Source organism: Anoplopoma fimbria, chromosome 6 (assembly GCF_027596085.1).
Source record: "Anoplopoma fimbria isolate UVic2021 breed Golden Eagle Sablefish chromosome 6, Afim_UVic_2022, whole genome shotgun sequence".
NCBI lineage: Eukaryota > Metazoa > Chordata > Actinopteri > Perciformes > Anoplopomatidae > Anoplopoma > Anoplopoma fimbria.
The window spans coordinates 24214845-24242619 of record NC_072454.1 but is presented as its reverse complement, the minus strand read 5'-3'; the positions used below and the strand labels follow the sequence as shown (position 1 = coordinate 24242619).

Below are 27775 nucleotides of genomic sequence, written 5' to 3'. Positions count from 1 at the left end.
TCTGTTTTACTGATGAGAGGAATTGAAAAGAATGTTAACTCCGCCTAAATGCATTTAAGTATGAACGTGTGTATTTTTTCAATACCAAGCTTCTGCTAGCTTTCATCATACAACTACACCAGACAATGCCGATCTGTGATTATAGCCAGCATGAAATCTTTTACTGCCTTTTGTGCCGGTTTCAGGACTCCGTATTGAAAAATCATTAAGACCCTCATATTCAGAAATCAGATTAAGAGACGGTTTCATTTAACACTGAAGGGGTTAAGGCATCAGCCATGAACTGCAACCTCCAGCCAGCGCCTTTGTAGAACGCCATTCTCCATCTCTCTCTCATCTCATTCCTTCAACTGTTAGTGCCTAATAAAGACGTAACATGCAAAATAATTACTCAAAAATAAAAACAGTTTATGGTCTTAATTTTCTTTGAGTGGTCCTCAGCATTCCTATAACCCTGGCTACGACCCCGGGTGCAATTTTTCATTTTAGACTCTACATTCCCTTATTAAGGATTCATGGCACCGACTCCAGAAAGGCAATCCGTCTTCAGATTCATTTGTTTTCATGAGCTCTGGGAATCACAGATTGCAGATGTGCACTGGACTCTTAAAGGCTTGGCGTGTGAATGTGAGCTGTAAAATGGAGAGCTCCTCTGGGTTTCCCTCTCAGTGTGACAAAAATCAAGTCCTCACTTAAATAAGAGCTAGTGCCGTTCACCTGTAATGTAAAGACAGACAGTGATGTTAATGCACGATGCAACGTAGCTGGTAGTGGCTTCACTTGTAAACAAGGCAAACACATTGAAACATATGACTGCCAGGCTTGTCTTTGGTTTTAAAATTGTACTCTGTTCTGCTCGCTATACAGGAATGCCATCTAGTGGTGAAAGTTGGTAACTGTAGGTATTAAGACACAAGTGGGGGTTCAGTGAATGGCCTTTATTTAGAGCAAGTCTTAGTGTAAAACAGAGGTCAGTGGTCAGGTTAATGCATGAGCTTGGTTCATCTTTGTGCTTGGAGATGGATTTCCTACATAGAGACAGAAAGAGAAACTATTCTTAAACCAGATGAGATGATCTCTGTAAAGCTGTCGGACAAAAAGAACAAAAACAAAGATTATGAAAATGGCCTATGCTAAAGCATGAGTCAATTTGGAATTTACACATGTGCGGAAGTGTAATTGAGATTCTGATCTGCATTGTACAAAAAAAATATTGTCCTGGCCGAGTGTAGCAGAAGCACCGGGGGGCATCTCTAAATCACATCCTGCTTTCACCCAGACGTGCCTATTTAATGGATTTTATTAAGTGAAAGATTAACCAGCTCAAGTAATTAAGGATTGGGATGGAGGTGAGAAATGGAGGGCCTCTCAGCCCCCCCCCGGCTGAATGCAAATGTATGCAGAGATACACTCTGACTCCTTCCTCTCTCTCTTCCAGGTAAATTCATAAATATTTGTCTTACTCTAACATCTCAAGTCTCACTGCAGCTATTTCAGATTATTCCCCTTCATTATTTTGTCTGTAAGGCCTAATGAATATGCATTTTTTCCCCCCTCTGCAACGTTTACGCCCGAGTGCTTCCTCACCCTCACACCCACAAGCTCAGATACACGTGCAGACGTGCACTGGGACACATTTGGGCATGAACACCAACACACATGATGTTTACACACACCTGTTCAGTTCATTTATTGCTATGTATTGCAGTAATATCATTATGGATGATTTGCATATTAATTTTCTCTTTAGCAAGTTTGTCATTTTATGTAAGATTTTTGATAATGATGAAAATATTGTAGTCATTATTGCAATATTGAATATTTTAAAACCAAGTTTAGCGTCATATCTTCAAGAGTGCAAACTTTTTAAACAAGCAAAGAAAGTAAAGTGAAGCAAAGGAAGGTACATAACAGGGTAGAATTAAATAAACTACAGTACTTTATCCTTGGTATACACTCCCTGCCCTCTTGTCGCCTTGTCCAACAGGAAGTATAGCATTGACATTAACCTACCACTTTTTTGCCTGTATTTGCAAATTAACAACATTAAAACTATGCATAATTAGCTTTTAGCTGTTGTTGTTTGCAATGTACCAATGGGTGTACCCAAAACTATCACTTGGTCACTTTGACACTGAAGAAAAGTTTTGTTTTTATTTTTAAGCAGAATTGTGGACGTTTGAGTGGCATGTTTGAAACACACTGCGGGCCAGAATACAATAACTGACTTCCCGTTGTTTTTAGAAACCCAGCATGCAGCTGCCTCTTTCACCTCAAGCAGTATCTTTGCCTCAAGTGACTGGCCTGATGGTACTATTCTCACTAGTTTGTGTTTGATAAGTGCCAGTCACTGAACAGCCACAGTATCCCTCAATGTATTGAATAGCTTGTATGTATAGGTCTAGCCTAAATGTTAATAATAAATAAAAGTTCTGAAAATGGGGGTATTATATATCATTCCAAAATGATTGGAAACAAATAAATATTGCAAAAATATGGCTTGTACAGTGTTTGTTATTGTAAATGCTATGGTAAGAATAGTGTTAAACCACAGTTGTTTTATTCTGTAGCTCACACTGTGTTACAAGACTCTTAAGACCAAGATGTGTGCTTGGAAAAACTCCAAAGCATTTCAGGGTTAGAATTCAATTGAATCATTGTGATCTGATTCACAGAGTGATAATGTGTATTTTAAGATGTATCTTGAAACTGGGAACAGATTGGTCTGCCCTCAGCTCCGCCTCAGGTCACAAAGAGAGCTAAAGCACCTCCTTCACAGGTCTCAGTCCTGGCTCGAGGGACTATATAGCTTTCAAACTCATGTAGTAACTACAGCAATCAAGACTGTTTCCATTTATGTTCTTTTGCCAGTGTTTGATTATGTAATCCCCCAGATATTACTGTTAGTCCACCCACGGAAAGCTTGTCACACTAAATGAAAGTGTTTTACTTTGCATGTGTGTGTTTGTGTGTACTGTTCACAAGGTTTATACAATTTACCCTCTGGCCAAAGGGGCTAAATAGGTTTCTTTTTTTTTTCTACTCTATAACACGATCCTGGGGGGAAAAAATTCCACCATTGTTTTTGTCAGATACATCTCTCTTTTTGGACGTCGACACCCTGAGCACAAAGTATTTTCAAAACAGAGGACATGAGAGTGAAGGTGAGAGTAGGACAGGCCTTTGGAAACGCTAAAGGAACTAGTAGTAAAGCTACAACTTGAACACACTGCTCACTACATCAAATCCTGCCAGGACAACTATGATGTAGCCATACTGTGCTTTAAATGTGGATGTACGGGCCTGCTCTAAAGCTATAAAGGAAGTTCCAAAACTATGTTGCATGCTTGCTTTTTCTTGATAACACTGACTCATACTCAAACCTATTTTCACATTTTTAAACTTGGAAGATACCCAGCAAAACACCAATCTTCTTCCGTTCATGTTAAAAAACATGTATGGTGATAATCTGTCCTTACAGACGTGTGTTACATAGACACATCTAAGAAGCCATCATTTGTATCAGTTTGAAGAATGGCAGGAACTTACAAAAAAAAGATAAAAAGCCTCTCGTTAGCTACTAGCTGCCAAACGCTAACGTTAGCCTAGCTATGATGTTAACCTGATCTTTGAACTAGACACTTGATGATGAACTTGGAATATTGGTAGTTTTTTTGAAAATTGGTGACGAACAGAACATATTTATTCAATGTTTTCAGAGTAAGAAAGCTCCACGAACTGGTGTGACAGGAAGCCAGCGACTACGGGATTCGCTAGCTAGCCAGCCGACTAGTCAACCTCACAGACCCCACTGTAAGCTTGCTGGAGCGTTCTCAAGATACGGGTCTTGTATACGCGCCAATGGGGGATCGATAGAGCCAGCCAGCCGGTCAGTCAGGCTCAGAGACCCTGCTGTGAGCTCGCTGAAGCTCTCTTAACAGAGAAAATTGTTCCCCAAACTGCCAATGGACCCCGCAGAATGCCTCTGGTTCTCTGGCGGGTGGAGCAGAGCACAGTTGGGCTTTCTGGAGGCGACTTAGGGATTGTGGGATGGATCCAGGCGTCTGATGTGCAGCTCAAACCTGATTTTTACAAACAAAACATTGAGAGTTATTTTAACAAACACATTTTTAATAATTCAAATGATTGTTTTTATTATTTTACATGCTCCCATTTTAATTTATTTTTATTTATTAGAGGTTACCATAATAATGATAATAATTATGACTGTCAATAATATTGGGATTTTGTAAAACTGCCAATATTCAAAATGATTTCTCTCAGAAAATGATCAGCAGTGATTTTTATGATGATATAGCATATCAAAGTTGTAAAAAGGCATTTCCTAAAAGGCAAAATGTTGGAATCCTTATCAGTTGATGTTTTGTTTGGAACAAATGGAAGTAGATAAACAGCATTGTGGTTGTTGTATTGCAGACGAGGGGAGGGAACTGTAGTCAAGTGTCAATCAAAATATAGTGAAAATTTCAACTGAATTGCTTGAAAATATGCAAAAGAAAATATAAATAATTGCACTTTTATATACACTACCTATGTACTGCTAATATTAAGAGTTGAGTGCATAAAGTCTAAAAGGCCGTTTTAACAGTCTCCTCCTTTGTGTCCACAGATCTGATTCTTCGTCTCTTCAGCGGAAGCTTGAGTAACGTTAGCGGTAGGTGAGATCTTTTTTGTAACTTGGGTGAACTGACGTTTAAAATCCCTTGTTCCCGGCTACACCAGCAAACATTACAAATGTATATTAACTTCACACATTTCCCCAACTGCTCTTTGGATTTCAGCAGGTGAGGTCCGATGACAGTCCAGCTCTTTAACCTTCTATGAGTTTGCTGGTATAAATCTGAAATGTGATTTAAAAAGACTACGGGGGATCCAACATTGCATATTCCTGGCATAAAATCAATACAATATGCTGCTAAACGTGGTTCCACACACTGCACTTGCTCATTTAAAGACAATGCTTCAACAGCTGCCTACCTCTGCATCCCAAAGCCTTTCTGGCTGCTTTGCTAAGTCAGATATTCTCACAGGAGCTTCCCCGCTGAGACACAACCCCGAGCTTCACTTTTAAAGCATCACACCGGAACTGTCGACTCTAGGAACTTTTGACACCTCAAGTTTATTTTTCTGGGGCACATCTGCCTGTGTTCACCATTCCCAAAGGGTTTTACAACTGTCCACACGCCTGACCTTCCAGCTTCGTCACGGTTCTGCTCTGTAACAATACTGTCCAGACTGCATAGGTCAGCCAGCCTGGGATACACACAGGATCCTAATTATGGGTCGCAGCACTCTTTTTCTATTTCTGTGTATTTTTGTGTCTGTCATATGGTTATTTTCTACTCTACCTTTTTTTTTTTTATGAATATTTAAAGGAGGAAAAACACAAGTCTAGCAAGCAGGGGATATTTTATACAATGTTTATTTTGCACCCTTACTCTGGATATGTATTGGCAGATATATATTTTAAAATTGAGTGTCTGTTCCTGACATACAAATTCTATTAAAGGTGCAAGATCTGAGATTGGAAACATTTTTAATGCCGGCTCTCAATATTTCAAAGGCGAGCTGGTGGCTCATAGCTAAGAGTGCAAACAGCACCGAATGGTGCCAACAGTTCTAATAGCGCTAACAGTGCCATGGCAAAAGTGCTGCCAGAGCTAATAGTGTTTACCTGACAGGGAACTGGAGATTGGGCGCGCTATGCTTCCATTACGACACTGTTGGTTTGGATGGCTTATTCAGCTGTAACCACCATGTTAAAACAGTGCAGAGCGGTGGCCGAAAGCTAGCATGTGGGGCGCGCTTGCATGCACAAACATTCACTTAAGGCACGGTGGCCCTTTTTATTTATTTATAACAAAGCAAGGAGAAGCGCTGATAATGTGGCACCCTGGACATTTGAATGGCTACAATTATTTGCAGGATTGTTAATGTATTAGTGTGTGTTATTAACTTGTCCCCCCACACCATTATTTTCTGGTTATTATAATTTAAAACGCTTTGTGTTACTTCTAAACTAACCTGCTTTCACTTTAAGTAATCGGAGGGCGAAAATCACTTTCGCCAATAGGGGGCAGTAGCGGCTTTTGTATGGCAGTGACGCTTTAATTCTTAAGAGAAGTTAGTGAAGTCGTAAGAAAGGACAGTCAGGAGACAGTCTTTTTGTTTGTATTCACAGAATTAAAAACTCATCTGGCAACTGAATGGAAATTGTCATCATTCAGTGTGTAACAATAACACACACACCCACAGGGATAATTACTTCATTACATCTTTACATAAATAGTTACATAATAGTTTTTTGTTGCTATTTTAATGTTCAGAATGGGAAATCCTGTTCTTTTAAGAAAAAAGTGAATTGATATGGTCCCATCAATTTTTTACTGAGCAGTTATTTTTTAAAGGTTTGAGCCGTCTATGGAGAATGGAGACTGAGTGACTCCACAACCATCTGTTTTCTGGAAACATCAGACTGAATGTGAGCTGGCTCTGATCCATGTATTTAATGATTTGGCCAACATTTTGGAGGTTTGGACAGGTTCATAATTAGCTCCAGCTAGCAGCACTTATGCCAGCTTTGAACCAGTTTTTGAAGCTGAAACTGGATCACTGTATACTATACAGTCACCTGGGAGGTATTACATCAATAGAATTAGCATTAGTCCAGAAATAAGGCCACTGTTGACAAACTAGATAAAGTTTCAGCTGCATCATGTCTCACTTACGTCACCATTATGGATAACTTTCAAAATGGTGACTGAATCAATTTAAAGTTAACATGTTATTGGAATGGTCTTGGTATAAGTGAGGCTTATTTTGCATTGATTTGAATAACAGAAATGAACAAAAAATATGTTACAATATTTTGTCCTACATTTTTGTACAGTGAGGTAGAATTTGTAGCATTTCATACCATGCATCTGGATAATTCCTTGACTCAGAGATGAACTGTAGTGATAAACAGCTTTATCCTCAATCATACCCAAACATAAAGCTCTGTTTTATATCGATCACATTGTATTTTCACATGCTTGCCTTACAGTTCTGTTAAACAAGGTTTGGACCCAAAAGCATGACTCACAGATGGCAGATGGAGTTTTAAAAAAGTGTTCTTGTCTGATGTGACAGGCAACCATTTCCAAAGGAGCATTAACTAGCAGTCAGAAAGGCTGGAACGGAATGGTTTGGATGCCTCAGTAGACGATCTGAAAAAGTGTAGGTGGAATTGCAACCCAGTTGCCAGAAAACATGTTGGCAATGAACATTTCTGAAAACCAAGGGATACTTTGGATGTCGACGTTTCCAAACCAAAAATATGTTTCATAAATACCTTTTATAATAGCTTTGTGTCACGCTTGCAGAAGCACACAATGCCACTGGGTTTGTGAAATAATTGGTGGGGTCCAGGCAACACAGCTAATTGGTTAAGGTATAACTAAAGCATAACTGTTTGTGTTCAAATAATAATGTACCAACGCTGTAAAAACCGTAACCGGCATAAATAATTAAAATAAATCACCCTTTGTGGACTTTCTTAAGTAACATTATGTAACAACTGTAACAATGTTATGTAACAAATTTAAAGCTCACATTTTGTTTAGTTTGGTTTCACATACGACACAGGTCTCCTGGGTGAAAGTCCTGTGTTTGTTAGAGCCATCCACCAACCCCTGCCTTCCACCCTTAGAGGACTTTCTCCTTATTTCTCCTTAATAAACCAACAATGCTCTATGACAAAGATGACGCATTACAAGCTCCGCCAATTGTTTGAAATAGTGTACACTTCCCTTCTCCAAAGTGGGCGTGGTCATTATGTTTTGTAGCTGAAGAATGAGAAGCACGTGTACAGGTGGGTGTGGGGATCAGGTCACTAGAGCTGGTGGGAGAAAAAAAAACTGAGGTCAACAGCAAGTTTGATTGGGAGCGACAGGTGACTTAGTGACTGGCTGGCAAATTAAACAGAAAAGAGAATTCAATGAATGATATAACAGGAGACTCTAGGAACGATCTCAAAGGACCTGCCACGCTCCAGTCCTGCTGTAACAGACCTGTTGTGACATCACCTAAAGGGGCGTGGCATAAAGAGCAACATAGCTTGAATGTTTTAACCCAGAAAGTGAATCGACCATTTGTCATTCAGTGTTTCCTCGCTGAACAGAATGAAAGAAAGTTCAAATTACAAATAAAGAAAAAGAGTTCGTTTTTGTCTAAAATATATGGCAACAGACGGAACTGAGCAGTCATTATAGACTCAGATAACTTTGGATTCCAATGTCAAGCTCATCACTGCCAAGCGCTTCCTCACAATAATGATTCAGCTGTTCCCTGCAGCGAGGAGCTGTGCAATATTTCCACATTAGGATTTAATCCTTTTTCAGATGAAATACTTTCTGAATGCATCTCTCAGTCGGTGACTGTACAATGCCAACAAGGATCAAATAGACTGATTTGTTCTCGACTAATAAAACATTGAGGGTACATGCCAGAATATCCACGATCACATTAATTGCCTGGCTGCTGAAGTAAAAGTATTTTTTCGTCTATTATCTCGACATGACAGAACGCTGAGCCGTCAACAAATCTAATAGTGGTTCCCCTCCGCCTGGCCGGGAGAGGCCTCTCTATCACTGCTCAGCAGCCGCAGGGCACCGCCGGTATAATAGCAATCTCATTCCCTGCCACCCCGGGCTCAGCTGGCACCCAGGCAGGCTTTCCATCATCATTGGCACGCAGCGAAAGATGATATTCAAAAACGAGTGGGCAATTGAGGTGGATCAAAGTGTGTACGAATAGCATTGATCCAGAACAAGTGTGTGCAAGAGTGTGACTATATTATTAATATTAAAGCAGCAAAGGTTGCATGGCCGATGAGCTCGCATTCCTCAAGAGACTTTACATGCTTTCCCCATACCAGTAAAATAAACTACTTCTGAAGGATGCCACCAGGTATATTGTCAGAGTTTCTATGGTCTCCAGCTATGGACTAGCTTGTTTTTCAAGCCTTCAATTTAAGTCTTCATGTATGAGAACTGAAGGCAGTGTTTTTAGTCTGCCATGGGACAAAGTCTGCACAACGTAGACATATATCAGAGTTAAGTAAAGAAGACCGGGTAAATAGATGAATAAATCAATGTTTGTAGCATCAGATTATGGATTTCTGGAACACCAAAATAAAAAGAGGGAGAGCAATGATATACATTATAAAACCAAATAGATAAGACATTTGGATCCTGGCAATGGTGCTCTACCTTTCCTTGGAGCAGAATTGCATTTACTTTAAACAACTACGACTATTAACACGCTTATTTATATTGAATATACATAATATGGTAAGATTGACATCTCAACTGTAGTTTCCAATGTCTTGATAGACCAACAGAGTTTTCCCGTGTTTAGTTTTCCAGCTTCTTAGTGGAGTGAACCTTTGCTTATTGTCGCGCGTGTCACCTTAGCACGACCCTCCGCACATGGCGCGCAAGCTACGAGCACGCACAAAGACGTTTATTCCCGAAATGCCAGACGAAGCACTTACAAAGTGTACTGTGAAGAAGCAAGAAGACGGAAACTGCCCCCACCCCCACCCCAAAAAAACTGCCATTAACCTACCTCCACAATGCCATGGAGGAATTGTGATTACCTATAAACGTATATCTCATAACCATGCACTACTTTATCGCCTCTATGTAGGCCGTATCAAGAAATAAGTCAAGTATTACAGGCATTATAAAGAAACAAAGGTTGAATCAAAAATATGTGATTCGCTGCAAAATATTTACTCAAATTAAGATTTTAACACTTCTGGTTTCTAAAGCTTTTAAAAACGAATTTGCCGTCCTGATAAAATCCCCACGCAAGTTAATAGTCGTTTTATTAGTTTATAGTCGTTTCATCAGTTAATAGTCGTTTCATCAGTGACATATTTGTGGCAAGCTAGCTTTTTATAGGACGACGCGCATCGCGTGATTACGTCCTTTTCAGCATCACTAGCGTTTAGAAAGCTCGGAATTTATATTTTTCAGCGATACAAAAGCTGTTATTAAAGACTGATTATTGTTGACAGCACACATATATGTATTAATGGTATGGCATCCGGTCATAGCCATCTATCTTTATTTTGTTGTATAGTATGTGTATTTATTGTCTGTGTAGTTGTATAGTATGTGTATTTATTGTCTGTGTAGTTGTATAGTATGTGTATTTATTGTCTGTGTAGTTGTATAGTATGTGTATTTATTGTCTGTGTAGTTGTATAGTGTGTATTTATTGTCTGTGTAGTTGTATAGTATGTGTATTTATTGTCTGTGTAGTTGTATAGTATGTGTATTTATTGTCTGTGTAGTTGTATAGTATGTGTATTTATTGTCTGTGTAGTTGTATAGTATAGTATGTGTATTTATTGTCTGTGTAGTTGTATAGTATGTGTAGTCTGTGTATTTATTGTCTGTGTAGTTATAGTATAGTATTGTATAGTATTTATTGTCTGTGTAGTAGTATAGTATGTGTATTTATTGTCTGTGTAGTTGTATAGTATGTGTATTTATTGTCTGTGTAGTTGTATAGTATTGTATAGTATTTATTGTCTGTGTAGTTGTATAGTATGTGTATTTATTGTCTGTGTAGTTGTATAGTATGTGTATTTATTGTCTGTGTAGTTGTATAGTAGTTGTAGTATAGTATGTGTATTTATTGTCTGTGTAGTTGTATAGTATGTGTATTTATTGTCTGTGTAGTTGTATAGTATGTGTATTTATTGTCTGTGTAGTTGTATAGTATGTGTATTTATTGTCTGTGTAGTTGTATAATATGTGTATTTATTGTCTGTGTCTGTGTAGTTGAGCTGCTGCAACACTTGAATTTCCCCATGGGGATCAATAAAGGAATATAATAATAATAATAATAATAATAATAATAATAATAATAATAATAATAATAATAATAATAATAAGAGAAGAGATACCAAGCACTCAACATGAGGGAGGGGAGGATCCACAGGACTGCAGCTCATGACTGCCTTCGGTGTGTCGCCTGTTTCTGTGGAGGTGTAGTAGTCATGACAGCCTCATACACCACCTCCTCCTCCTCCTCCTCCTCCTCCTCCTCCTCCTCCCCAGCTCTCTGTAGACGGTCGACTCAGGCGCATTGCTGAGCTTCACCCGTTTTCTCCGGCGTCGACTGACGACTGACAGCCGGTGACTGCAGCAGCAAGTAGTCGACCCTCCATCAGGCATGATGTCTGCGTCCACTGGAAACAACGCTCGCTTTGCTACTTGAGGGAACCAAAGTTGCTGCAATGGAGACTTATGAGGCGGGCACATACTTGGGGAAAGCTGAGGAGAGAGACGGGTATTATGAGCTGGAGCATCTGCCCCCACTGCTGGAGGATGAGGTGAGGGGGATGATTAACACACATTTTGTGATTTAATGGTTGGTTAGACTGTAGTATTTTAATAACCATATAAGAGTACTTATTCAAACTGCAGAGGGTTTGAATTAGTTGCAGGTTTTACATTATTTTATTATTGATCAGCACCTCAGCTGTATGATGCCTTAGAAGTTTTAAGTTCATGTCCCATGTCTTCACCAGATGGCAATGACACTGATGTCACTTTAACTTCTTCCTATGTAGCTTCAGAATTTTTCACATCCTTAACCGAAGCAAAAGCACCAATAAAATAAGAATAAGTCCAGCTTTTGAATGTCTACCTGAGTAAAAGTAGAGACGTATAAGAAAAAATGTATATATTAAAAGTTCTTACGGAAATATAATGTATACAGTTAGGTTGTTTAGTATGGTTGGCCCCTCAGAAGGGTCTGCAGATTAATCTAGGGGCCCCTGAGACTATAATTGAAGTTGAAAAGTAGAAAAACTAAAGTTCTGCTCCTTACATTTTAATTAATTATTTGGGCTTTGAGCTAAATCTTTTTTTTTTGTGAAATGTTGGATAACTGTAGCCAAATAAGCCCTGAACATCTATTAAAATTGAACTGCGTACCACTCAACCACTCGTTAACATCTTAAATGGGACAAAGGGCCCCAACCAGACATCTCTACTTTTGTAAAGTGTCGCAAGCTGAAAACCAGCCAATGTATTGGGTTGGAGCATTAAGTAGCATAAAATGGATATACTCAAGCAAATTATAGGTTCCTCAAAATTATGCTGGAATAAATGTACTTTTGAAAGTGTAAAGAACTTCAGTCAAACGACACATCGACTAACTCGAACCTCGGAGCTCAGACGCAAACTTATATAGGACAGCATATTTAACTCGAGGGGGGGTACTTCCAGCTTTCCTCTGCAATGTTCTCAAGGGAAACTGTCTATTTATGGGGCTGCTGCTTCTAGTGGTTATTTTCTGCCCTGGAATCGTGCTTTACCCTACTAGATCACCTCGATATGCTTGGTTCACAATCTGCTGCTACTACACGAGAGTCAAAGAGCAAAACAGATAGACAACTCTCCTGCAGGCACTCTTAAGAGTAAAAAGTTCCCATGGAGAGATAGACATAAATAATGTCATGGCAGAAGAAAGAAGTTCATGGTATTGGTTATAGTGTTTGACAGTTGCGGCTTTGTGATGGCCTCCACACTCCCCTCTTCCAGCCATCTGTCTTGAGTCAAGGCTAGCTTTTGTGTTCACTTGCAAACCCGAACAGAGGATCCTGTAGTGATCGGATCGCAGCATTATGCCGAATGCCGCGTGGAATCTCTGAGATCACTGCGTCTGCCAGGATAAATGGGGCCACTTGGTAATAGTGGATCACAGACGATGCAGTGTGTTCATGAAGTGTGTGTGTGTGTGTGTGTGTGTGTGTGTTAGCAGGACGGGATGTACTTCGGTTTTCAAATGCGGCAATTCCGTATCAAAATTAGGGCACTGTTTAAAGACTATTCTTGAGATGACGCAGCCTTTTTCAAGGTTAATTTTTTATCATTGTACAAGACAGGGTTGCATAATGAAATGCAGTTGTAGTCCCTTAATGCTAAATAAGAGAAAATGCAGGTATTTGTTATGGGGGAGTGTTGAGGATGAAGAAGCTGCTCTGGAGTCTGGTGGTACAGCAGCAGATATTCCCGTATCTCTTGCCAGACGGCAGCAGGGTGAGCAGGCTGTTGCTGGGGTGGGTATATTTGGTTCACCCTCTTGAGACAGGGGTATTCACAGTTTCTCCAAATAAAGATGACTCACATATAATAACGAAGCTATCATTCCAGTCTTTCAGTGGTGAGATCATTTCCAACAAGCTAAGATGTCTACCAGTGACCAACTGGTAGGCATCTTGTGAAGAAGTGAAGCATCTTCTATGAACACTTGAGAAAGAGGAGGAAGCTGAAAGCTAATGAAGAGGAGGATGAGAGGTGATGCAGGTTCAGAGGAGAGAATTCATAGAGAATCAAAATAAGGAATTATGACATTTATACATTATTTAACTTATTTAGAGATGTTTACATTTTTTGTGGTGAGTAGGACTGAATTTAAACACAACTTTTGTTTCACTGGATTAGCCCAAAACAGACATTTCCATTTGGTTTCCTTATCTCCCTATTTGTATCTATGCAAGACTACCCTCTATATAAGCCGTCACGCTGCTGCTGACAACATTGCGTCATAACTGTAGTACCCATCTCCATCCCAGCATCCACATGTAGGATCTAGTTTCTCCAGGCTTTATTTGGAACTCTGTTATCTGTCTCTAACGCCCCCCTGTGCTGCAGAGAGTGAAGAGGCCAGAGCCTTAACGACTAACTTCAACTCTGCACACTTTGATTTACATTTTAATAAATCCGTTCCATGTGAGTTGAATGACTAAAGCGCAGCAGAGAGCAGGGACTGTTTTGAAAAGACTTGTTTGGTTGTGCGTTTAGGGGTTCATGGAGTGGAGGGAAACGGGAACTGCCTGCCTTCTGGTTTATATTGCTGGACATTAAAATGTATGAAATGCTCCGCAGGGAGTCCTCGCCACATTAAAACCCCATTCTAAAATAGTTGTATATTTCAGTAGTGTGCCAGAGTTAACTTGGAAGTTTTTAGTTTTTATGCCTACGTAGGTAAAGTCCTAATTAATTGTTGCTGTCTGCTTTCTTCTGTCCTCTATTGTGTTAAGATAACTGCAATTCAACACTGCTGAATAGCTAAAAGTTAATGAAGATTAATGAAAAATAATACACAAAAGATTGAACCCAGGAGGCAACTTCTGGTTCTGAGAAGTAAAGGCAATGTGGACGAGGCTTAAACTTGCATTCTTTCTAATGGCCATCAGGGGGCAACTCCTCTGGTTGCAAAAAGAAGTCTGATTGTATAGAAGTCTATGAGAAAACATGTTAAACATGAGCTTGAAGACTCAATTTCTAGTTTCAGGTCTTCTTCAATACAGCATGATTTTCATTTCGCAAGGTCCAATTTAGAGTCAAATAGACTATAAAGGAGAGTATGCTTTAAGGCGTGGCTATATTTGATTGACAGGTCTCTACCACGGTGTCACGCCTCTGCAGTTCAAATATGGTCACTTCTGTTCACTGGTTGTAGGATACCAAGATGCCGTTGGCCAAAATGCCAAACTTAAGGGTATAAAACTGCTGTCCACAAACCAATGGGTGAAGTCACGGCAACTACGTCTACTTCTTACGTAGAGACTATGATTGAATCATGTATTTGAGAGTTCTTACCTGGCATTCTTGTGTGTGTATTTTGCCCACAGGAGAACGTGTCTCTGGCGGACGTCCTGTCCCTGCGGGACAGCTGTCTGTCCGAGGAGGAGGTGTGGGCGGTGTGTGCAGAGTGCGTCCTGGCGCTGCAGAGCATCCGACCCTCCCATCTCTTCCACACCCTGTGCATAACACCAGACACTCTGGCCTTCAACGCCCACGGGAATGTTTGCTTCATGGAGCAGCTCAGCGGTGAGTCTACAGCACGGACACACATTAACACATTTATGTGTTTGGGCAATAATGAAACCACTTTCTGGACATTGTTAACCCCTTGATTTGCACCTTTTTTTTGTATGATATTTAGCTTATCATCTTCTGATTCTGGGCTTGTCTTCGTTCATGCTGCTGATTAAACTGACTGGTGATGTGTTTTTTTATTTTTATTATTCATATTTTTTTTGGCAGGATCTCTACATGCCTGAACATTAAGAAACCAGAAGACGGAACAGATTAGATCAGAACTGCATTGCAGAGTTTTAATGTGAAGTTAGACCGTAAATGCAGTTTAAGCTCTGTTCAGCCCAGAGAGGAGGCCTCTTTTTCTTCTCTTCATCGATCTGTTCTCCTGATCTGTATCACTTACAAGTAGCAAATTCCTGCTTGAAAATATATCGGTGTCTTACTGGATCTCTGGGGCTTTTGCCGAGGTACGCTCTGATTTGCAGCAACAACGTCTTTCTCCTTCATGGTGCTGTGAGGCCTCGCAACATCCAATGAGTTATCATTCCTCACCTCCTCTCCTCTCCTCTCCTCTCTTCCCCGTCCTCTCTTTTTGTCCATTATTTATCCACGTTTTCCCTCTCCTTCGCTCTCTGTCTCATCACGAACACCAGCGCTGTGGCACAAACGTATTCCATGCCCCGACGGCGAACGTCCAACAAATTTACAAGCATTGATCAAATCCACAGTGTCAGAGTTGCCAGGGGGATCGTTGTTGTGGCAACAGCTTGGTTAGCCTATCAGCAGTCAACCTGCGCTCACACACACTAACACGCTCAGCATGGCTTCCCTTTAAAAATGTTTCATCAATTTTTTTTTTTTTACATCCACACAAATCTCTATTAGTGATAGAGACACTTTGAAGAAGTACTTCCGTGGCTCTGTCAGCTTACATTTTTTGGCAGCTTCATCTGTGGTCATGCTTTATCGAATGGGGCTATGATTCATCCTGAAACGTGAATAGAAAGAGAAACCACATGCAGTGCCCACGTCACACAGTGCATCTCTATATCATTAATCAAAACACTACGTTGTAAGCCTTCCATGCTGCACAGTTAATTGAGTTCTTTGTAAGTCAATCGTGAAATTTCAAGCCGACACACAGTCCCATGTTCACGCACAAACCGGCGCCCTGTACAATAGAGTGACCTAGAGGGACTGTGGTGAGGACTCTCCGTGAAAAGGGCCGTTGCCACAACGACTCATCAATAAGGTTGATTTCAGCTAATTCAAACTGCAGTCGTGGCGGGGAGGTAGGTGACTGTGGGCATCACCAACGCAACCAGCCAGAGTAACAAAATGTCCTCTGATGGGGCTTTCACACAATGATGACCGAAAAAAACTGCGGAGGTTTAGCATTGGGAGCCACTCATTAGAGTAATGTGATCAGCCCATTAGAGAAAGTGTGTTGAAACAGTAATATATTGCTCAGCTACTGCTACCTGTCGTGCCAGAACGCTGGAGGCAAACATGACTCACAGAGATCTTATCATCACTCCGGAGGCAACTGAGTAACCGATAGCGGCTGTCCTTTTTTTCCCCTTCTATTACTCACTGCCCATTTAACTGTGTCACACTTCCTCCTCACTACAACATGTTGATGTATCTTGTCCTCCTTTTCTACTCCTGTCTATCCTTTTCTCCTGCTTGTTTGTTTGAACTGTTGACCTTTGGAGATGAGAGGAGAGGAGATGGAAAGAGCATGGACTATGGGGAGAGGTTATTGAGGAGGAGCGTAAAGGAAAGCAAAGAGAATGGAAAGTAAAGAGGAGAGTAAAAGAAAGAGAATGACAAAGGAAAGAAATGGAAGGAAGGGAGAGGATATGAATTTGAAGGGAAGGAGAAAAAAAGTGGGGGGTGATAGGAAACGAGACCAGACGAAAAGGGCTATGGAGGAGAAGATTAAAGGTGGTGGCGTGTGGAAAGGAAAGGTAGTGGAAGGAAATGAAAAAGAGGAGAGGAAAAGAGAGAAGAGGAATGAAAAGGAATGATGGGGGGGAAGAGGAGAGGAATAGGCAGGAAAGGAAATGGGAAGGTTAAGAGAGGAAAGAAAGAGGAAAAAGAGGGGGGGAAAAGGCAAAGGAGGGGAGGAAGTTAAAGATGAGAGGAGAATTAAGGAAATGAAAAAGGAGAGGATTTCATCGTAAAAGAGGTCAGAGAACAAGAAGGAAAAGAAAGAAAGAAAAGAAAAGAGGTTAGGAGAGGAATTGTAAGGCTAGGAAAACCTGAAGGATAGGAGAGGAAGAAGAAAAATGGAAGAAGTGATGAGAAGAAAAAGGCTACGGAGGAGAGGAGAAATGGAGATCGGCCTCACAACACCTGGGGGGGACATCATAACTCCAACAGACAAACCCAGATCTGTCAGAATCCAGTCGGGGGGGTTCATATTTGTGGTGGTGTTTTCATGCGTCTGTGTGCCCTTCCTGTAGCCGGTCTGAGCAGTGGCCTATTTAAGGAGGAGGAGGAAGAATAAGATGTCTCGCTTCTCCTCAGCGGCCGCTCCGTCTTCTGATCGGCGGATCTTGTTTGTCATGGATTATCTCTGACACGTGAATTATGGAAATTAGGGGGGGAAACGGCAGCACCAGCTCACTAGACTGTTGTGGTTTAGCACGTCCCTCTGATTAGCATCTCATTACAGTGGAGGCTTAGCGAGCGGGTTCACTCAAACGGCCAACGCACTGCTCGTTCCCTTTCGATGACATGCTGCATGCTTTTCAGGCATGTTTAATGGTCCTGTTAATCGCCATGTTTTGGTCCTTGCAGATGATCCAGAAGGCTCCTTTGTGCCCCCTGAGTTTGACGACACGGGCAGCACGTTTGAGGTGAGAGATGCCAGATCTTTTCATAGATTTGATCCGGGTCACAGTAACCCCTCGGACAGTATGCACCACGCAGTCACAGGCACCTTGGGGATGTTTGCTGAGGGAGAGGAGAGTCTCTCATAACCTCAAATTCCCCACATAAGCTACAAGCTCACCTCTATTTGTTAATGTTATATAAGGAAGAGGCAGTACTCTATCACGTATGGTTTGTACTTGTTACAGAGTATTTCTACAATGTTGTTTTAACAGTTAAAACCATACTTTTTCCACCCTGATTTTGGATCAGGTCTAATTATTACTCTCTCTCTCTCTCTCTCTCTCTTTCTTTAATTAATGCTCGTCAGGTTTGTAAAGGTTTTTTCATGGGTGAATTTTAATTTAAAAAAATGTACCTACTGTAGTTGGTACAACAATGTTGGTACAACTTATCAACCTCAGAAAATGCTACCTTTAGAAATTATAAGAGATTGTTGTTTTTTTTATGTTATTTTATGGGCCAAGAAGTAGTCTAAACAGATGAGATTTCAGTACAACGTGTCTGAATTTACCAACATACGCTTTAATTCAATTAAAGACCCCAGTTGAAATAAATGGAATTATTCTGTAGTGGTCACTCAATTTTATCTTGTGAGAGACTAGTAAGACCTTGTTGTAACTTTTGAATGAGGTACTGAAACCTGAATTCCTCTAGTCGTTATTTGTATTGACATACAACATGATGCAGAATATACCTGCAGCCTCATGTATGTGAGTGTCTGTGTAGTGCAATGTGTGTATAAATTGTCTCTCCTGCTAAAATTCTCTCGCTGGGTCCTTTTAATGTCTCCACGCCGGTAACAGCCGTGACCAATGGCTTCTCGTTTTCACGTCCATCCGTCCTTCCGTCCGTCCGTCTGTATTCTAGTGATATCTCAGGAACAACCTGAGGAAATATCTAGGAATTTGGCACTAACATTCACATCCAAAACACATTTTTGGCCACGTCAAGAACTCATTTTTATGACAATTTCACACAAATGTCTAAGAGTATAAAATGATGAGGTGATGACATTTTGGACAGACATGGTTGTAAACTGCAACATGACTGGTTGGTGGAGGAATATAACTGAGAGGCGATTATTCTAGTCGTAGGATAAGTATGCTTTCTTAATCGATGACTATAATGGGTTTAATAAATCTTCCCAAAAATATTTTATGCTTCTTCAGCATTACGGCGTGGACCTCTGTAACCTTTAAATTCATCTTTGGATACTTAGCTATACATCTGTGTCTGCTGGACCAAAGGAGCTGTCTTGAAATAAGCCGTTTTGCTGCCTTTGCTGCGACTGCATTCAGAAGCTTTCGGCTTCCTCTGTGGAGCATGCAGCATCAGTCAGTGTTGTCTCTGTTCTCATCATAACATGAATAAATTCACAGTGGACTTATGTAACCAAATTTCAAAATAAACCATGCATTCTAATTCTGCAGTCTGTCGAAAAACAAACAAAATGTCTCCTCTTCTTCTTCGCTTGTTTTTCTCGAATGTGTTTTTCTCAAAAGGGAGATATCACACACAGCCAAAGCAATAGTGTAAGCAAAACAAGAGTTCTGGCCGTTCAGCTGAGTATTTACGCTTCTATTTTTGGTGACCCACACTGGGATCCGCCTTGCACATGTGTTTACCACATAAGTATGGGTACAGTCCACTTCAATTGTTGGGAGTGACGACTCCGTCTGGGACGTGAACTCAGAAGCACCTGGCTGAAATCTGCTGCTGCCTTACAGCTGACCATAATATCCACTGTCAGTGTAGCAAAGCAAAACAACAGCTCTGTCATAAGTATGGACAAACACATGACCATTACTGCCCAACATGGGGAGAAGATCCTGTATTTTCTTAGCCTTTCTCTATAGTCGTTTACAGTCTGATCTCTGTACTTACTGCAAGAACACAGCTGCAGCTGGTTCCTGATGATGATGATGGTGTTTTTGCCTCCTTTTATACCCGGTTGCAGGGCCATGTTTACTCTCTGGGCTCTACGCTCTCTGCCGCACTGAGCTTTGTCATCGAGCCAGAGCTGGAGGCAGAGCTGGGGGAAGAGATCCAGAGGCTGCTGGAGCAGATGCAGGAGGAGAAGCCCGAAGACAGGCCTCTCCTGCAGGTATCAGCATCCTGCTGACTCTTCTTAACTGCCAGAATGATTCATAGAAAAGGTGTGAAAAGTGTGGAATAATCAGAGATCTCGCTCGAGCAATCCTGTTGTCATGGTATCCAGATTAAAAAATGGAGTAAAGCGTCTGAAATCAAGTCAGTGCAAGTGTCCAGTTAAGCTTTAAAATAGATTAATGTGAACTGATATTGGGTTTTTTTTTTTTAACATTTAGTGATTAAAGAAACATGTTTGAATTAAAATGATAAAGAAAGACATAAGAAATTGAGTAAACACAATGTGATAAGTATCCAGTAGTTATTATTGCAGTTTTTGTTCAATCTGATTCTTTCAGCAACCACATAGGAAATCTATAATACCTAAAAACAAAACTAACAAAGGCATAAAACATAGAGAAACTAGATAAGCGCACTCAGTAGAGAGCAGTTCTCCACCAGGTGTCTCCGACTCCCCTCCCAAACTAAGAAGAGTTGAATCTCACTCAATTGTACCTCCAGGCGCCCTTACAATGATGAGTGCCAAGATAACAAAAAAGAAAACAGGGATTTATTTATCTTGTATCGTGCCTGAGTTTGTTGGATCATAACATGTTGGGTATGGAATTAATCTGCAGATGTTCCGGTTAAAATGAGAGCAAACATTTCTATGGTAGTCAGTTTTTGAACCACGACAAAGGCCATTTGCGATTGGAGCAGTTGTTATAAAACAATCAAATAAAGACGTTTTTTAAGTGTAAATCACTGCAATCACGAGAGGTCCTTCAGCATAGAGATAAAAATTTGCCAAATATAATTAGGCAGATTGCTCCAGTAGTATGTCAGATTTGCCATGGACAGGGAGACAGACAGACACGACCCAACGTGTGAACTCTCCACAGGCTTATGTTTGGCAAAGCAAATTAAATCACTTATGTTTAGAGTTGGATTCAGGACCCAAAGAGATGGATGGTAATGTAAACAGCAAGACCAAAAATTATATCCCAGTACAGCACTGCATCACCATTTCCTTTACAAGTAGAATCACACGGAATTAGTGTAAATATGGCTGTAGCATTAATTAAAGTATATTATCTTTTGACTATTAGATTCAGTCACTGTCAGTGCTCTTTAGCAGCATCAAGTGGAAATGCTGTGTCAGTGCGAAATGAACAGATTAATATAACACCTGTTATCTACAAAATGCAGCTCAAAGTGCCTCACAAAATGCAAAAGAAAAGCACATGCAAAAACTGCTTGCGTATCCAAAATTATTATACTGTACAAGTGCAAAAACTGTGAAACAATGCACTGTAACCCACACAATATCTATAGAAAATAACAACTCCTAATAGCAAAAAATAGGTGAATAATCCAGTAAACATCCATAATACAATACAATGAGAGACAACATGTCAACATAATCATGTTCATAATACAAACCGACATGTGTTATATTCCCACAGGACATCCTCTGTCTGGCTGAAGCAAGGCTGTCTCATACCTGCTCTGCAGCTGTGTGCCGGAAACTGTCTTCTGTTGGGCGACGGGTGCTCTCCATCGAATCAGTATCAACCTTTCAAGGTCCTGTTTTATTTCTTTTTTTTACCTCCCCACGTACGCGTCGACGTTTGGTCTCCGCTGTGATTTCCCCAGGTGCTAATTGCCGTCTTTGTATCATCCACAGATGGACAGGAAGGCTCCTGGGAGGCAAGATGGCAGCATCCCAAACCCAGATGTCTGCTTAAAAGACCGAGCTCGGATGATAATACCAAAGACCTGTGTGTTGGCAGTTCTGTTAAAGCCAATGGTCTGTCCAGGCAGCAGGTATGTTACAGTCTGTAGCTTTAAATGTTTTGAGGAAGCTGCTGCTGTGTGGAGGAAGAGATCATTTAAGTACGACAGCGGCAAACAGTACACGTTAAGAGCAGTGAACACACACCTGTTTGTGATACCCAACTTTCTCAAAAGAATTGTAAAAAAGCCACTACAACATGATGCATCACCAATTCGAAGACATTTGGCCACTAGATGTTTGGAATCTTTGGGAATCCCACGATTAGTTCTGATTCTTGGTTTCACTAATCGATTCAGAATCGATACCCGATTCTAAACTTGATTCTCGGGGTTCTCTACCTATCTATATGATAAGGCTCTTACTTCACTGGAATTCAATATGAAACATCACTGGCAGTCAAGCTAACTGGTCATGATGTCACTTTCTGACTGGGTGCTGCAGTGTGAATTGGTCAATTTGGTCTCATTTGATAGCGCTGGAGTTCGATGCTCCACTACTCCACTGACGGTATCTCCGGGTGATGGGGTACAAAGTATCCACAAAAGACTTTGCTTTATTGTATTAGTAAGTATTTCTGTCATATATGCAAATCTAATTAATAAGATGAACTACAAGATAACTGCGTGTGTGCTTAAAATTGTCCAGGTGCTGCACTTTGCTCTCGTGGTGCTCCGCTACTTTTTGTTCCTTCAAATTAACTTTATTTAACAGTGTGTTAATAAAGCACTGAGCATATGCAAATTTACCAAGGTTCCATATCTCCGCTTTTCCTTGCAGTATAATCAGGATTGTTTCCACATTCAGATGAAACAAATGACTGTATTCTAACAACTCGTTCTGCAGGTGTGCGGCGGCTGGGATTCCTCTCTCTGGGCGGAGGACATGGACAGCTGTGAAGGAGACGGCATGACTTTGGACGACGAGTTGGACTGCAGGTCCCACAACAGCTCTCCAGTGAGAAGGAGAGCCCAGCAGAGGCTGAGCAGGGTGAGGGGGGCTCTGAACCGCTCCTGCTCCGTCCCGGACTCCAACAACCCCCCTTGTCCGTCCCCGCCGACCCACGGAGATATCAGCGTACCTGTGTCTGACCTCACGGAGATAGGAGCGGACGAGCTCTTGAGCAGCACGTCTGAGTGGAGTAACAGGCTTCAAAGACTGGACCGGGGCAGGTCCTGTGAGTCTTACCCACACAGCAGCACTGAAGATTGTTGGACCTCAGCTGTGGACGACCAAATGTCACGAGGAAACGAGGACGCTGCAGAGACTCAAGGCTGCCGTGAGTGTGAATCTAAGGACTGCACCCAGGATTCGGCATCTCCCTGTACTTCCTGTCAGGAACTGGAAAAGGAACTGGACCAGTCTGAGGACCAGAGCTTATTGAACCACAGCCTCTACATACCCAATAACTACATGACCAAAAGCATGCTGTGCCTCAATGAAGAATCTCAGGACGAGGTGAGACAGCGATTATTTCACCCAGTCGTGTCTGGTGCTGTTATGTAGGCCCACTGAAGAGTTGGCTGTCCGTAAATAAGAGTACCGTATTTTCCGCACTATAAGGCGCACTTAAAAGCCTTTAATTTTCTCAAAAAACGACAGTGCGCCTTATAATCCGGAGCGCCTTATATATGGATTAATTCTGGTTGTGTTTACTGACCTCGAAGCGGTTTTGTGTGGTACACGGCGCTCTGTCAAAATGTTTTAGTACGACTTTGGTAAACTACAAAGCCGCACCGCAGCAGCATCATGGCCACCGTCGTCAGGAGCGTCGCGGAGTAATACATACTGTGCTTCACCATAATATTACAGTGTGTGTGTATAAGGACCCAACATGGCTCCTGTCAAGAGACACGCTTACGACGCGGACTTCACACTCAAGGCTGTCAGTCACGCAGTAGAACATGGGAATAGAGCAGCTGCGAGAGAATTCAACGTTAATGAATCAATGGTACGGAAGTGGAGGAAGTTTGACTGACTGACTGTTTTGTTTCGCTTAATGCGCCTTATAGTCCGGTGCGCCTTATATATGAAAAAAGATCGAAAATAGACCATTCATTGACAGTGCGCCTTATAATCCAGTGCGCCCTATAGTGCGGAAAATACGGTAGCTAGAAACATGAAAAGGTTCTTGTTGTGGGGGTGTTTGTCCTTTCAGAAAATGATAACTGTTGGATTTTTAAACATGTTATCTTCTCTAAAGTGAAGCTATGAGAAGTAGCTTGAGGAGATGCTAAGTTAGCGTAGCGCCCTGCCTGAGGTTTAGCCTCAGGTAAACATTGTTAGTTCAGTCAGCACTGTTGCCTTTGTTTGCACTGTTGGTACTGTTTGCACCGTTAGCTTCTTGCCCGTGGCTCAGCTGTCGGCATGTTTCGAGCTGTGAGGAGGTAGTCCCTCAATCACAGATATGATCTGAATTTAGAAGTTGGCACCTTTTTAAGATTATGTTTTGTCTACTATTTCCAAAGTCAAGAATGAACTTAAAATGTTCCACCACAAAACCTTTTTAGGCCAATTAGCTAAGGTTAGCCCAACACATTTTATTCAAGATACTTAATGCCGTCTTAGGGCAAAAATAGGTTTGCCATGAGACATTATGTTGATGATGCTGTCTTTTTAGCTCTTTTAAATTTACACTGTTCTTTTATGTATGTATTTATTTACATATCTATATATATATATATATATATATATATATATATATATATATATATATATAGATATATGTGTATAACTTTTGTATTATGTAACAATTTCAGAGTAAAGTGTTGCCTCATAGATTCAGAGTAATCACTTAGGTACACCACATTAAAAGGCCAAATCAATCTTCAAAAGGGGATAAAGGTTTGAACATTCAAAAATAGACTTTGAGAATTTCCAGTTAGGGATACCTTCAGTTTGAGTTACTTAGTGATCAGCTGAAGGTCCAAAGTGTAACATATTCTTCTTCTAAACTCCGACTTCTTATTTTCTATCCAGTGGATCTCTCTGAGAGAGTTACTGACTCGGTGTGGACGGAGGCTGACAGTCAATGAGCTATGGGCTCTGTGTTACACCTGCCTGTCCTCACTGCAGACCTACATTGACTTTCCAGGTGATTTGAACCACTTTGTTTATTTAACCCTGGGCTGGCAGAAGGATAATTCAAAAACTATGCAAACTATATGTGGCATGCTTGAATTTTGTTAGCCGCAATTGTACTGTGCAGCTGATTTCTCTCTTTATTATTAGCCTATCTGTGCCTGGACACACTGCACGTGGGCTGCGAGGGAGAAGTACTTTTCCTGAAACCTCAAAACATCGGTAGGTTCACTTTATGTGCTGTAGTCTGCTGTGCTGCTGCAGGATATTGAAGCCCAGCAGCGTAATATTCTTCCATCTTTTTTTGTATTTAGTTGTTTACATACAAAATAGATGTGTCTTCATGCTTTTGTTGACTTCCGTAACTTATTTTCTGTGTTCTCTGCAGGATCCCGAGATGAATTTTATCTCGCTCCAGAGTATCAAGAACATGGAATTGTGACTGAGAAGGTTTGTGTGCCTTAATTTATTTTTTAAAACTATAACTGTCACCAATAATCTGCTGCATCCTTATATCCCTCCTCTATTCTTCTCTCTCTTGGCTCAGGTTTGTGTCTATGGGGTCGCTGCTATTCTCTGGGCTACAGCCAAGTTCAGTTTATCACCTCATCAAAAACTGGCGATGCCTCGCAAACTGAAGAGGCTGCTCCTGGAGATGGCAAAGAGGACGCCCATTGAGAGACCTACCATCGTCATGGCTAAAAAAGTATTATTTTTACTTTAACATTTTCTTATTAAAGAAATAAATATATTGTTTGTTGAATTTAAGGCTCTCTGCTGATAATGGTAGAGAAGAAAGCTCATGCTTCATATGTGGCCCTGATACAGAGTTGTCTTCTTTATTAGGCACAAATAACTACTACACTGGCCTGAAATTGATCCTAAAATAGAAAAAATACAAGAAGGGCTGTGATCAGGGGTTAAATGAGATTTGTAATGGGGGGGTTGTATTACTATAGATTCAACTACCCAGCAGTATATAAAGTAATTAATATAAGCTTCACCTTTATCAGCTTCAACATTAAAGGGATGAACACATTAATGCATCAATAATTATAATCCAATAATATTCTGAAATCAGTCATTCTGCATTATGAGTAGCCCTACTTTTACTTTTGATACTTCAATTATATTTTCATGCTAATTCTTTTGTACTTTCATTGAATAATATTTTGAATGCAGGACTTCTGAATGCAGGACTTCTGCAGGACACTGCAGTATTGCTACTTTTACTTATAATAATAATAATAATAAAATATCTGAGTGCTTCTTCCACCAATGTATGTTAACATTAGTTTATTTAAATATTTCTATTATTAAATATTCTATAATTATAATTATTATTAAATATATATTTTTAAAATGCTACATTCATGCAGTGTAATACGTGTAGTTCTCACCTCTCCATCGTCTGCTGCCGTCTCTCTCTCTTATATTCTGGGCTTCAGCCCCGACAAAATGACCTGGTGACACTGATGTAGAAGAGGGCTGTGCTGGGTCTGAGCCCCTCACAACCCAAGCCCAGTTTAACTTCTGGCTGTGATTAAAATATTTCTGCCCTGTTAATTCATGGTTTTATAACAAAAACATTTACTGGGTTTTATGTTTTTTATACTGAAACCTAGTTGAGAACAAATAGGCTGACAGTTTAAACAGAAGGCTCTCCCTCCAGTTAATGTTTCATACTCAAACAGTGTTTGAGGTAGAGGTGAGGGAGCTGCTGACATTTATACAGGGAAGCTGAGGCAGAGCGATATCGACTCTTTTGCGATGCTCCACTTTACATTTTTCAGGTCTCCCAAGTATTCCCCCTTTTGTCTGAGTCAGATTTATTATTACTAGTTGATGCCCACTACAGGACTTCATACATAAATGATAGCTTCAGCACGTTGACATGCTCATAATGTATAATACCAAACTGAGAAATCATGTTTATTCATAATTTCCTGGGGCTTTAGTACTCATTAAAGTACATTTAAGAATAAACTGATTTGGATTCTTGAACATTTTTTCTTTTCAGTTCTATTGATTGATTTATTGCTTTTGCATCCAGTTTATTACGTAATGCTGCCTTATTTTATTTCCCCCTTCTGTCTTTTCTCTTGCTGTGAAAAGCACTTTGAACTGCATTTCATTGAATGGAAATGGAAACTATAAATAAAGCCTGATTGGATTACTGCATATCAATGTGCACATCCTCAGAGAGGAGCACCTTTCTAAGTAGACACATCCTGTTTGAAACAAACACACTTGTGATTTAAATATAGAGAACCCAATTTGTACAAGTGCTCTGCCATTATGTCAACAAAGGACTCCTTAAAAAGCCACACCATAATTAACTTTTATTTATATGCTGTCAGTCATATGTGAAAGTAGCTATTCATTCTTCAAATGCTAAATGTTTTTTTTTCAATCAAACACTTCAGTTATTTCAGGGCCCAAATTAATTCTGATTTGTGTGTAATTGTGAGCGAAGTGTCCCGGGCTGATATCATATTTGTTTTCCTGTGGTTCCAGAGCTGTCGTGACTACTTATCATGTAGAGGGACGAATGCTGAGGCTGTGTGGAACAACCTCATCAGCAGAGTTCACCCGGTAAATGTCCCTTTATTTTCCCCACAGATGAATTTACACTTTTTGTGTTTATTTATTGTATTCAAATCTCAACGTCCGGGCAGTTTCTTTCTTCTTGATCATCTTCTTAATGTCTGTCCAGTTCCTTTTTTTTTTAAACATAGGATCTGTCTTTATTGTAACGAACCAAGTTTATTTTCTTTCAGCCAGCCTCAAAAACAAGCGATGGGGATGATTTGAGTGCAACTGACACTCAACAAAGTTCATGTGAAGAGTCTGCACGAAACAGCGGTAGGACATCTTTACTTTAGTACGAATGACCCTCATGCAATGGAGTTTACCTTAAAATGTGCAGTACATCATACACTAAATGGGCCAAATATTCAGAAGAAACTTTGAAACTTTCTGTCAAGAGGCGCCAATT

General features: G+C 40.5%; 1 protein-coding gene across 1 annotated transcript in view; it reads left to right on the top strand.

The window, feature by feature from the left end:
- Positions 1 to 11314: 11314 nt before the first annotated feature.
- The window catches only part of LOC129092776 (kinase non-catalytic C-lobe domain-containing protein 1), a 36172-nt gene continuing 19711 nt past the window's right edge, over positions 11315 to 27775 (top strand). The window contains exons 1-13 of the mRNA XM_054600790.1: positions 11315 to 11410; positions 14723 to 14921; positions 17718 to 17776; positions 19771 to 19917; positions 21368 to 21485; positions 21589 to 21728; positions 22543 to 23154; positions 24676 to 24790; positions 24928 to 24999; positions 25166 to 25227; positions 25325 to 25483; positions 27295 to 27372; positions 27558 to 27642. Coding sequence (XP_054456765.1) covers positions 11315 to 11410; positions 14723 to 14921; positions 17718 to 17776; positions 19771 to 19917; positions 21368 to 21485; positions 21589 to 21728; positions 22543 to 23154; positions 24676 to 24790; positions 24928 to 24999; positions 25166 to 25227; positions 25325 to 25483; positions 27295 to 27372; positions 27558 to 27642 — 1942 coding nt within the window. The remainder of the gene's footprint in view (positions 11411 to 14722; positions 14922 to 17717; positions 17777 to 19770; positions 19918 to 21367; positions 21486 to 21588; positions 21729 to 22542; positions 23155 to 24675; positions 24791 to 24927; positions 25000 to 25165; positions 25228 to 25324; positions 25484 to 27294; positions 27373 to 27557; positions 27643 to 27775) is intronic.